This window comes from Nerophis lumbriciformis, linkage group LG13, assembly GCF_033978685.3.
Source record: "Nerophis lumbriciformis linkage group LG13, RoL_Nlum_v2.1, whole genome shotgun sequence".
Taxonomy (NCBI): Eukaryota; Metazoa; Chordata; class Actinopteri; order Syngnathiformes; family Syngnathidae; genus Nerophis; species Nerophis lumbriciformis.
In genome coordinates, this window is record NC_084560.2 from 32,208,152 (window position 1) to 32,221,259 (window position 13,108).

The window sequence follows — 13,108 nt, forward strand, 5'->3', positions numbered from 1 at the left end:
GTGCTCGTTTCGTCACTTGTCAAGCATTTACCGCCATTCTCTAAATGTATTAGAGATGTTGGAATGTGACGTACCTGACTGTACTTGTGGTGCCTTCAGACTCCGCCATAGACGCACAGGGGAAGGACAGTGACCCAAGTTTTGTGAGACTACGGAATCCCGCAACAGGTACAACTTCCGGTCCGCCCACCAGTGACCAACACACCTGCAACTTTATATTAAACTCTCTGAGTTTCTAATCACTTCCAAATCTTACTGGCACTCATAACAAAAGTGTTTTAGCACAACACAATACATTGCTAATGCTAACCCTTCACATTTGAAAACAACTACTACTTTTTCCTTCTTGTTGGCTGACTTATTTAATTGGATGGGAGTAGTCACATGACAACTGTCTTTGAGTAAGACTCAAGCTAAAACATGCTTCCTTTCTCATGATTCAAGTATTATTTACAGCAGACCTGGGCAAATTAAGGCCCGGGGGCCACATGCGGCCCGTTGAGCTTTTCAATCTGGCCCGCCGGACATTCCCAAATCATTTTTTTAGATCTTTAAGATGGAAACTGTAGCTGCCATTATGATGTGCAGTGATGTTTGCAATTGACCGTAAGTCTTGAACTATACAAAGTATTTCAATAGTTGGAATCTGCGCTTTTGCATGATATTCTAGTTACTAGTGATGCGTTGATGAGGCGTCATGAAGCGTTTCGACACATAGCAAAACTGTATTGATACTGTGTCGATACTGTGTCACTAAATACTGACATCTGCTGGACATTAAAAATCCCTACAGGCAACCTATGGACCGACTCAACTGACACTGATTTTATGACCTAGTATATACAGTAATATAAACCAAATCATTGTATTTCATTTAGGATTATTTCATACCTTCATTTAAATAAAAATATATTTTTATCTGTTTTAGATACAGTCAATAAATAATGTAAACATGTATCATAACATGGAAAACTAAGAGAACGTGTTGTGAATGAGGATGCTTGTGATCTGGGAATTTTTATTTTTATTTTTTTTGTACACACTTTTATTTAAAAAAAACAGTTTTTCCAACGTATTAAATTTTAGACGATTTCTCTTAGTTATTATTTCTCCGGCTGTAGAAAAGACCCGCTCACAAGGCATAGAGGAGGCGGGAGTGCGGCACAGTTCGCGTATCGGTCACGTGACCAAAACAGCTCATGATCGGTCACGTGACTTTCTAAAAGCGGTACGCGCACTGACACAGGGTTTTGCTCTATGAGCTCGACGCATGCGCCGATGCATCGGTGTTGCCGGACCCATCACTACTAGTTACTATGGTGATCTCATTACCGTATTTTCCGCACTATAAATCGCACCGGATTATAAGGCGCACTTTCAATGAATGGCCTATTTTAAAACTTTGTTCATATATAAGGCGCACCGCATTATAAGGCGCATAGAATAGACGCTACAGTAGAGGCTGGGGTTGCGTTATGCATCCATTAGATGATGCTGCACTAAAGGGAATGTCAACAAAACAAATTGTGATTGTACTGGCACTTCTACTTGCTGCTCTTTGTTCAACAACTCACTGTTCGAGTTTGTCCTCCCAACTGTAGCCATCTCGCTTTGTTCCCTCGGAAATTCTGTTTAGTCTTCTTTACTTGGCGCAGCTCATCATGTTGCTTCCTCCACTTTCGCACCATTGATTCGTTAATGTTAAATTCCCTCGCTGCTCCTCTATTCCCGTGTTCTACTGCGTGACTGATCGCCTTGAGTTTAAACTCTGCGTCGTACGCGTGTCTCTTAATAGGAGCCATATTTGGGTCTTTACATAAAGTTTAGGTCTAGCAACTACGGTAAGCAGCCGGCAACTTAATTTTCCCCCGTAGAAGAAGAAGCACTTCTTCTTCTACGGTGAGCAGCCGCCGACTTCATTTTCCCCCGTAGAAGAAGAAGCGCGGGGGATAATGAAGTCGGCGGCTGCTTACCGTAGTTGCGAGACCTGTTGTGGCTCAATATTAGACTTAGACTTAGACTTCCTTTTTATTGTCATTCAAATTTTAACTTTACAGTACAGATAAGAACGAAAATTCGTTACATATTGGTCCATATACTGTATAAGGCGCACCGGATTATAAGGCGCACTGTCAGCTTTTGAGGAAATTGGAGGTTTTTAGGTGCGCCTTATAGTGCGGAAAATACGGTAGTTACTAGAGATGCGCGGTTTGCGGGCACAACCGCGGAGTCCGCGGATTATCCGCGGATCGGGCGGATGAAATAAAAAAAAAAAAGATTTTATCCGCGGGTCGGGTCGGGTCTGGTCGGGCGGTTGAAATAAAAAAAAATTCGATTTTAAATAGATTCAGGCGGGTGGTAGTTAAACCAATTCGGAAATATATATACATAGTTAAATGTTGTTACCCACATACGAAAAACGAGCAGGCACCTGCTGCATATGCCACAACAGAAAAAAAAAGAAAAAGAGATGGACACTTTTACGGAGTGGAGAAGGCCCCCGACGCCTCGCCGGGGTCTGGGACCGAGGCCCCTTCCCCCGAGAGGGCCCCACCGGGAGCCGTAGCTGAGGCGATCTGCGAGAAGGGCCCGACGCACGTCCAGGATCACCACCGCGCCCACCGCACCGACACCCCGCCTCGTCCGCCTTCGCCGCGGCCGGCGTCACGCGCAGCAGGTAAGCAGCTTACCTGCCCGCCACCCCCATGGCCGGGGGCTCGTAACAGGGGTCACTCCGCCCGCGCAGCTTACCTGCCCGCCACCCCTGTTGCCGGGGGCGCGTAACAGGGATCACTCCGCGCGCAGTGCGCTCACGAAAGGGGTGGGGCTCACCCTGGTTGATATAGACAGCAGGACGGTGGCCATGGACGTCGGAACCCGCTAAGGAGTGTGTAACAACCCACCTGCCGAATCAACTATCCCTGAAAATGGATGGCGCTGGAGCGTTGGGCCCATACCCGGCCGTCGCCGGCAGCGAGACGCGCTTGGAGGTGCGCTCAGCGCGGCTCCCATATGATTGCGCACTGGTGTGCGTCTGGGTCTCCTTTCTTTAACAGGCAAAAGCTTTATAACCTCACTAATGCCTTGCATCGTCTATATTAGATATATAACAACGGACGGGTGCGGGCGGGTGCGGTTCTGATCAAATGTTACATCGGGTGGATGGCGGATGGTTGACGACTTTCTGATGCGGTTGCGGATGAAATAATTGCCTATCCGCGCATCTCTAGTAGTTACTATGGTCATCTAGGTCACAGCAGCTCAGACGAGACACCAAGCAGTGTGGGTGGGGAGCGTTTCCACAGAGTGTTTCCAGAGCGGCCAGCCTGAAATGTGGGTGTCAGGGACAGACGTTTACAAAATTGTAAAGCTTAGTGATGTATCAGATGTATCAAATAGTAGGTGGGTGTTTTTTTACCCTTGGCGTTCATATTTCGCTTTTTTTAATGCTTTTTTGTTGATTATAAAATATGTCGATCAAGAGGGGATGTGACGTTCATATGTTGTCAATATTCAGTGTTTTATCGTTCATAGTTAAATATTGTAAATCCCACATTCTTTATTCTGGGTGTCTCATTCAGTAAAAAAGTGTGAAATTGCATTTCGTTTTTTAAGGCGGTCTGTCATAACGTTTTTAGCATTCAATCAGACATTATTGTGAGGTTTTGTATTCGGGTTCCTAAAAATAGATATACCGGCCCCCAGACACATTTTGTTCTCAAAATTTGTCCCCCTAAGTCAAAATAATTGCTCAGGCCTGATTTACAGAGTTCGTACGGGTGCTTAAAAACCTTGAAAATGCTTGGTTTTTAATGTTGTGTTTTCAAGGTTTGAAAAATGCTTGAATTTTGGGTGAAGTGCTTGTAAATGCTTGGAAATGTTCATCATATTTCTCGGCAGTCTGACTCGATAGGCTAATTATAAAATGGAAAAAAATAAAATAAGTTTCCTTAAAAATGAAAGCTACACGCTTGATCTGTTGGCATTTGCACGAGCCCTTACATTAGGTTGTTGTCATGCCAGAGCCGTATATATGGCTCTGTGTCGCCCCCAAGAGGACAGTAGTGCATTGGTCCATCATGCCGGGAGGTTGTCGTTTTAATGAACATGGATGAAAAATTACAAATACAAACTTTGGTTAAAACGTGGAGCAAATCCACGTGTAGCCTGCTGCAAAGTATGCAAAAAGGAAATCCAACATGGTTCGATGTATTTTTTGCTCCATTATTTTGGTTGTCTACTTAACTTGTCTGACTACCTCAGTTAAAGTAAACAAGTTACATTTTGTCGTTTTGGTTAAGTGCATTAAAATGGTTACATTACTGGACTTGTTTGTACTGTGAAGGTCATGTAATGTATAATTCGTTACCTTTTTCACAATTTAGAGCTGAGTTAATATGAATGATTTTGTAGTTTTTACACAACATGGTTGTATGCATTTCTTGCTCTCTTATTTTCATTGTCTACTTAACTTGTCTGGCTACCTCAGTGAAAGCAAAAAATGTTAACTTTTGTCTTTTTGTTAATTTCTTATCATAGCCACAGTTATATGGCTAGATATGCTTAATGAAAGGTGACTGAGGTGTTGTGAAACAAACAAAATATTTTCATTTAATTTATTATATTATTATTATTATTATTATTATATATATTATTATTATTATTTTATTATATTATTATATATATATATTATTAATTTATTATTATATTAATGTGGAACAGTTTTGTTAATAAATTAGTGAAATTGACATTTTAGGGTGCATGTATTTATATCACATTAATGCAGTTTACAAGCACAAATACGGTGTGAATCAATCCTTGCTGGTCAATGTAATTTAGTGCTGTAAGTAAGAAAAAGAACAAGAAATGTGAAAAACAACACAAATGGAGACACGTTTGCAAACACAAATGACATTGAATAGTCTACAAAAACACTGCTTCATTTTCTATGCCCCATTCAGTTAATGATAACTGCTGCTTCAATGTTCGGCTTAGGTTTTAGCAGATTTTCCATCATTTTCCTTCAGACGGCATTTGGTGACCTCAAACAACAAGGCAATGAATTTATTCACACTGGTTTTCGCCTTTTGAAGGGTACTGGAAAAATTGGAAAATTGATCTTGAAAGCCCTTTAAAAGTGCTTGAATTTGACCATGAAAAAGGTGTAAGAACCCTGTATTTATTACCAAAGAACATCAATCGATTTTCTACCATGTGTCCCTTTCATTAGATACTAATTAAAGTAATTCTGCAAAATCATCCACTTTTAAAACAGCACCAGAGTTTTTTTTATCTTCTGCTTATCTTTGGTCCATGCTTCCTTAAAGTTTAGTGTGAATGAGTCAAGTCACTTATGTTTAGTTCGGCTTACTAACATAGAGGGTGTTCAAAAGAGTAAATTTCTGCACCTTGTAATAAAATATTGTTGCTAAAATTATGGTTATTTGTAGGGATGTCCCGATCAACATTTTTGGCCTCTGATCCGATGCGATTTGTAGTCCCAATCCGACACTTTGACAATATATTTATAGTACTAAAAATGCATTATAGCGTGTATCTAAAGTAAACAATGATGCATTTTTCTAAACTTATCCTATTACTCTTAAAACTTGCTCGTATTGTTAGAAATCAGATGACACATTACATTTATGTTATTGAATGCAACATACATTTTTTTTTAACAAAATAAAGTGTCTAGTGCACAATAACTAAACAAAAGCAAAAATGAATATTGGCTCTCATTTAAATTATGAGTTTTGCCCTAAAAGCTTTTCTGTATCCATAGACTTACTCCCCGAGTTTGTGAAGAATAATGAAAGCAACCCAAAAATAATTTTGGAAGAATAAAAAAAATTAATTATCGCCTAACCTTTGACAGCTTCTCTCTTCTTTATCGTCAACTTTCTCGTTTTTTTTCCTTTGTGTTATGTCTCTACATCCGCACTGCGCTGTCCCCGCCTCCCACATTCACACACAGGTCACATCACTGGCAGCGCAATTTACATCACCAGTATGCGGATCGCTCTCATGTGCACTCTATTGGAACAGTTTTGTGCTTATTTTACCCATCAAATGAATCATCAACGCAACAAAATTAAAATCAATATTTACCGTATTTTCCGCACTATAAGGCACACCTTCAGTGAATGGCCTATTTTAAAACTTTGTTCATATATAAGGCGCACCGCATTATAAGGCGCATAGAATAGACGCTACAGTAGAGGCTGGGGTTACGTTATGCATCCCGTAGTTGCGAGACCTGTTGTGGCTCAATATTGGTCCATATATAAGGCGCACCGGATTATAAGGCGCACTGTCAGCTTTTGAGAAAATTGGAGGTTTTTAGGTGCGCCTTATAGTGCGGAAAATACGGTATGTCTATCTAAATTATTCGATTAACTCCATGAATCATTGCAGCCCTACCTGGGACACAGCTGTGGTAGGTCATCAGCCGATCACTGATCAATTAAAAAGGCAAATATCAGCATCTATAATTGTTTGTCTACATATACAGTACGTATGCGCCCTTGATTGACAGGCGACTAGTCCAGAGTAGTCGGTACCAGTAACAAAATGTATTCGATACTTTTCAAAATAAAGGTAACCACAAAAAAATTTTAATTGTTGGCTTTATTTTTACAGATCATTTTATAATACATTAAACATAGGTTTCTTATTGCACTCAAGGAACAATTTTAGAACACGGAGAAACATGGCATTAAATAACAGTATGCAGTAACATACTGTCATTTTCCAGTGTATTATTTCGTCAAAATTGTGAGGGATAGATTATTAATGTACTTATCTATTATTGTCGGACAAACTTAGGCCTTGTTGCAGGTCATTTGTCCTGTTCAGGCACTCAGGCAAATCATATTGTTGAAGTAGATGCCCATAGCTGCTGTACAGATTTACTTTAGAAAAGAGAAACGTGGGATACTTCTCTTGTTGCCCTATTTGTATTTGACTTTATTAAATGTTGGGTAGAATTTTATTAAACAAAACCAGTTTTCTTTTAAGTGATGTAAAAACTTAATAAAACTGTTTATCTATTTTATGGAGGAAATTAGTTAATCATAGAACTGGCATTCAATGTTATTAAAAAGGTATCAATTTTAAATCGAGAAGCAATTCTGGATCGAATCGTGTGGTGCTCAAAGTTTCACAGCCCTAGTGAACGTAGCCTCATATAATTTAAATCGTCTATATGACCCAAACCAACATGTTTTAAAGCACCGCTTGGAGAGCGACGCTTCAGTGTTTATAGCTTCACGTGTATGGTTAGTTTTTAAGGCAAGATAGGTCCATTCTCCCTCTCCACACTGTTTCTGCATGTAAGTGCTCTGTGTGTGTGTTGACTCACATGCGCTTCGGCTCATATTACTAGAAATGTCACCACGGCGCGGCATCATTTGCATGGAAAAAAAAGTACCGGTATTTTTTAAAGGCAGTATAGTACCTTTTTTAATTAATCAGTATCGCGGTACTCTGTTAGTGGCGATATACCGGTCAACCCAAGTCAAGAGTGTACCTCAAGTTAGCTGGGATAGGCTCCAGCCCACCCACATGGATACAACAATGAGGTGTTGTCTTCTTCTCATTGCAGATGCAGCCTCTCTGTACTTGCTAGGTGGTGGCGATGGCGTGCTGCAGCTTTATGAGGTCAAAGTGTTTGAAGAGGAATTCCGCTCCTGGTTTGTTGGCCAGACAGTACAGAGAGGTAAGCGTCACTACCCGTAAGACACACAGTATATGTACTAATTATTGCTAATTGTTAACCATATTTTTTTTTACACAGATGGGAGACTTCTTTTTGTCACACCGATGGATCCTCTGTACCTTATTTTACCCTATTTGATCAAATCTGGAAAAGAAGTAAGATAATCATCAAGCATATGTCTTCTACATTAAACTGCACTCACCAGGCACTATATCAGGTACAACAACACAGTCTGAAGTTATCCAATTAAAGGATTCTGTGTTTAATGTGTTATGGAGGGAGTGGGTGTCAATGATGTTCACTTGCAGGCATGTGAAATGTCCACGAGAAGACGGAAATCTGCGTTTGTAAACATACATTTTTACGTCAAAATATCACTTCAGTGTTTTTTAATTGAAATATATAAAAAAAAACGATCCAAACAAAAATTTTTGAACGCTCGTCTCAGCCGCAAGTACTTAGCTGTTCGTCTTTCGTAAACACCGCACTGAGTTGCAAGACGGGAAGACGATCTCAGGAGCACCGAAACAATCTCCCTGGTTAGCTAACCATCTAGCTAGCTTACTTGTTGTCGCCTACGTTCGCTCTCCGAGCCACAGCGTTGACGGCTGTCTACTTTGCTGCTAATCATGTTGGAATGATTACAATCCGAACACTGTTAGTTCCGAACCAGTTGTAGTTCTAGAGCAGGGGTGTCAAACTCCTTTTAGCTCAAGGGCTGCATTGGAGGAAAATCTATTCCCACAAAGGCCGGACGCTTAAAATCATGGCATAATAACTTAAAAATACAATTACTGTACGAAAACTTCAAATTGTTTTCTTTGTTTTACTTTGGCCCAAAATAGAACAGGCACATTCTGAAAATGTACATATCACAAATCATCCTCTTGACAAAACACTTCAAGTTCTTTGAAAATTCTGAGGAATAAATTCAAAAACACCATTAAGAACACAATGAACTTAGATCTCAGTGTATCTACAAAGCAATTCAACTTTTAAGTCACAGCCCATCTAGGTTTGAACAAAAACAAAATAAAACATAAATAAAAACTAATCTATGAATCATCTACCTCATTTGTCATTTCCACATATTAATCCTGTGCTAACTCAACAAACCATACAAACTGAGGTAGAAACTATTCAAAGGGTTGAATTACTCCCTGTCTTCTAGGCAGCAGTGTGTATCGATAGAAAAATAAAAGCTGTGCAATGTGTGAACAATTTCAACAAACCAAAAATAAAAAGACTACCGTATTTTTCGGACTATAAGTCGCAGTTTTTTTCATAGTTTGGCCGGGGGTGCGACCCTGTGTATATATATATATTAAAAAAACCTTATTATAGAAGCTTTTGGCCATATCTGCTGGTAAATAGAGGAGAATATGAAAAATAACCTACCGTATTTTTCGGACTATAAGTCGCAGTTTTTTTCATAGTTTGGCCGGGGGGCGACTTATACTCAGGAGCGACTTATGTGTGAAATTATTAACACATTACCGTAAAATATCAAATAATATTATTTAGCTCATTAACGTAAGAGACTAGACGTATAAGATTTCATGGGATTTAGCGATTAGGAGTGACAGATTGTTTGGTAAACGTATAGCATGTTCTATATGTTATAGTTATTTGAATGACTCTTACCATAATATGTTACGTTAACATACCAGGCACGTTCTCAGTTGGTTATTTATGCCTCATATAACGTAAACTTAATCAGCCTGTTGTTCACTATTCTTTATTTATTTTAAATTGCCTTTCAAATGTCTATTCTTGGTGTTGAGTTTTATCAAATACATTTCCTCAAAAAATGCGACTTACACTCCAGTGTGACTTATGTATGTTTTTTTCCTTCTTTATGATGTATTTTTGGCCGGTGCGACTTATACTCCGGAGCGACTTATACTCTGAAAAATACGGTACCAGTATTGCAGTAATTCACACTGTTAATTTTCTTTAAATTTGCACAGTAGATGATCATTTTTACAAAACTATATCAATGCACAGTGTCTCATGCAGCATTTTAGGTGGGGTTGCCAATAGTTTATTTTATTCCTGTTTGTTTTATGTTGGATCTAGGGGGAGTTGCAGTCCCCCCTTTACCTACATCTTGCTTGCTATACTTTTGATTTGCTTGCCAAATAGAATTGCTATTGCGACATCCGGTGGACACATTTAGAGCCGCAGTTTCTTTAATTTAAAAATGCAGCTCAATTTTACACTTAGCAAACTCATCTCGCAGGCCAGATTGCACTTGTTCAGGCCCACGGGCCGCGTGTTTGACATCCCTGTTCTAGGGTATTTATTAGCAGCCAGCAAGAAGGTGTATTTTTGACATGACGGATTGTAAACAGAAGTCACAACACCGGGAGTATATTACTCGAGGGGGCGTGGCTACAGGATAGAGTTGCCAAATGGGAAAAAATGTCTTAAGTTCTTTGCATGCATGTTATATAATTTCACATTACATTGTAAATAATAGTAATGTCAGTTATTTATCTACTCAAAAAACTACAATTGTATGGGACATGTACTGTATGTGTCAAAAAGACAGCCAAAAGAGGTTGGTAGATGAAAATACATCTGAAGGTAAAATACAGTGTACAAATGCACTCAATTGCAGGAAATGTAGGCTTAATTTTCAAAATTGTCTTTTAGTGCTTGTGTGGCAACACTTAATGCTGATAGAAATGTTCCTCTTTTTCTTCGCCAGTTTTTCTCAAAGGGTGCTCAAATGCCTGCACTTAGTGACTCTAATGATAAAAGTTATACTATATTTTTGATGCTGCCTGGTGTAATGTCATTTTGAGGTTTACTAAGTGTCTCTAGTGTCCTTCACTCCCCTCATCTGTTGGCCACCCTTTTAGTCAGCTTGTGAATCACTTCCACCTCCATAAAGACTCCATAAAAGTATCCTTTAATAGTTCTGATGTCCTCTGCTCTGTGTGTATTTTAAGGGTAAGTTCCAGCCTGTGGCGCAAATGGTGATGGACGAAGACTTTCCTGCATGCACCAAGCTGCTGAGCTGCTCACGCTCTCAAGCCTCCATGCATCACATTGCAGATGAAAAAGGTTGGCAGCGAGTAGCCTCAAACTTGACTAGTATTTATAATCAGAGGCAATACACTGATTCTTCTTTTTCCAGAGGTAGGAAGTCTCAAGTTTCACCGATACAGTCAGGAAAAAACCATGACTTGGTTAAAGAAAAAGGTACATCATTCTTCCTATATCGGTGTCACACATTTGCACAGTTCAATTTGGTTATTGACGTGTGGCTACAGGTGGAAAAAACGGTCCCGATGCTGAAGAATAGGAACATCTCTGTGGGGGGTGCCATTAAATCCACCACATACGTTCGAGTCAAGACCGAGTCGGACTCGAGCAATGGTAACGTCTATATATTGTAACTCAATTCTTTAGTGGTAAAGTCTTACAAATTGAAATTGTGTAACGGTTTGCTGGAAAATAATATGCCTCTTAAGTTGCACCAAATAATCTTTGCTTTGACTTTTTTGTGAGGCCACCATCTCAGAAAGGCGTTATGATAACCATAGAAGAGGGAATTGAAAAAAGCGGTACACAGTGTCCTCTTCAGTGGACATATTGTTTTTTAGTTGATTTCTTTTTTTGACAGTTACACATTTTAGAAAAATAGCTTTGTATACAAATCACAAATGTCCACCGCAGTGGACACTGGCTCTAATGAGGATATGACTTAAGAGACGATACAGCAACGTTCCCTCTAAGGTGCGCACTGCTCACGCGTCCTCTGCGCACAGCAAATCTATGCCGCGCAAAAAATCAAATCCCACTCTAAACAAAATAAACAAATCGTTTGTTTTGTATGATTTTGCAATGCAACTGTGAGTAACAGGTGACGAAAGGCGGCCACAACAGATAAAACAATATTTGTCAACACTTAAATTATTGTAGCGTCTGTGGAGACACTTAAAGGAGGACAGGAATTCCATCGGTCCCTTTATTTAGCAAAATTGTTTATCGGCCATAACCACACCAAAACAATGTGTAAAATACTTTTATCTAGCAAAACTGGTCGTTGTGTACCGTACAAACCAAGCCAAAAGCAACTCTTTGTCATCTGTTATATCAACAGCAGCCGCTTGCTCTCTCTCTCACCTGCACCAACACATACACTATGGCAATTAGCCACTGGTGCGTTTATGGCCACACAAAAAGTTGGACAACTCCAACACTACACGTAAAGTGTAAATTTCAGGTCGTTTTACTATGCCTCCTCAATCTGTGTGCTTATTCTACTGTCATTTGTTAAGAATGTTATTTTTTGGATATTAATCATGAAATGATGTTACAGGACTACATAATTGCTAATAAAATATTTATTTCACGGACAGAAAGTTAATAAACACTTCATCTCATGCAACATGTGAATGTTTTAAGGGGAACTAAATGTGATCTCTGAAAGGGATACACAATCTTTCCAAAGCAGGACCCCCACCCAGACATAAAATACTATAGTGCATAGCTAATTAAAAAAAACCAATATCTAAGTGGGCCAAATCACATATATTAGAAAATAATCTCTTAAAATTGACTAGTCACTTGATTTTAATAATAAGACATTTAAATTGTTATGTCAGGTTTGAGACAAATGTGCTGCTGGTATGACCACAGTGTGCACGTCTGTATTCCACTGAATGCTCAGGGTGTTTGTGCATTTGCTCACACACATGAAAAATTAGAGGGAACATTGCGATACAGTATTTCAATATTGATGATAAATGACGGTAAAGAAGAACATAATTTCTGTAGTCTTATTGTGAATTTAACTTATTGAGACTCGTCTCCCAGGGACTTTCAGTAGTTCTCCCTCTAAACATCCACAGAAAGCACACCATTAAATTAAGTTTTAATACGTTGCAGTTAACTTTTTTTACATCTGCATGACAGTTAAAAATGTTAAAATTTTGCATGTACAGCTAAAGGTGAGAGTTTGACCCTGTAACGGCTTAGTCCAATTTCTATTGTTTCTGATGGTAAAATTGTACTGAAGTTAGATTATTTAAGAGATTCTGTAGTACTCTCAGAGCAGCAGTAGATGGCGGCAAACTATTGAACTCCTCATTATTTTCCCACCTTATTATAATGACAGTTGTTTGGTCACCTTCATGTTTCAGAGGACTACCTCCGCTATGCACATGGCCTAATATCAGAGTACCTCAGTGAAGACCTGAGCAAAGACCTCCTCCGTCACCTACAGTATGGCCGCGCGCACACACACACACACACACACACACACACACACACACACACACACACACACACACACACACACACACACACACACACACACACACACACACACACACACACACACACACACACAAAACACTTGTTCCTGCAAAGTCA

General features: G+C 39.4%; 1 protein-coding gene and 1 long non-coding RNA gene across 5 annotated transcripts in view; one reads left to right on the forward strand and one right to left on the reverse strand.

Moving 5' to 3' along the window:
* LOC133613592 (uncharacterized) overlaps positions 1-181 on the reverse strand; it is a 150,554-nt gene extending 150,373 nt beyond the window's left edge. For both annotated transcript variants that reach the window (XR_012050776.1, XR_012050775.1), the window contains exon 1: positions 75-181. This is a non-coding gene — a long non-coding RNA (uncharacterized lncRNA). The remainder of the gene's footprint in view (positions 1-74) is intronic.
* Positions 1-13,108, forward strand: part of rnaseh2b (ribonuclease H2, subunit B) — a 40,366-nt gene that overhangs the window by 277 nt on the left and 26,981 nt on the right. For all 3 annotated transcript variants that reach the window (XR_009816451.2, XM_061971002.2, XM_061971001.2), the window contains exons 2-8: positions 100-168; positions 7,607-7,720; positions 7,799-7,875; positions 10,678-10,792; positions 10,866-10,930; positions 11,002-11,107; positions 12,877-12,958. Coding sequence is in view for 2 of the 3 variants with exons in the window: in XM_061971002.2 (XP_061826986.1) it covers positions 100-168; positions 7,607-7,720; positions 7,799-7,875; positions 10,678-10,792; positions 10,866-10,930; positions 11,002-11,107; positions 12,877-12,958 (628 nt within the window). In the remaining variant the exon portion in view is untranslated. The remainder of the gene's footprint in view (positions 1-99; positions 169-7,606; positions 7,721-7,798; positions 7,876-10,677; positions 10,793-10,865; positions 10,931-11,001; positions 11,108-12,876; positions 12,959-13,108) is intronic.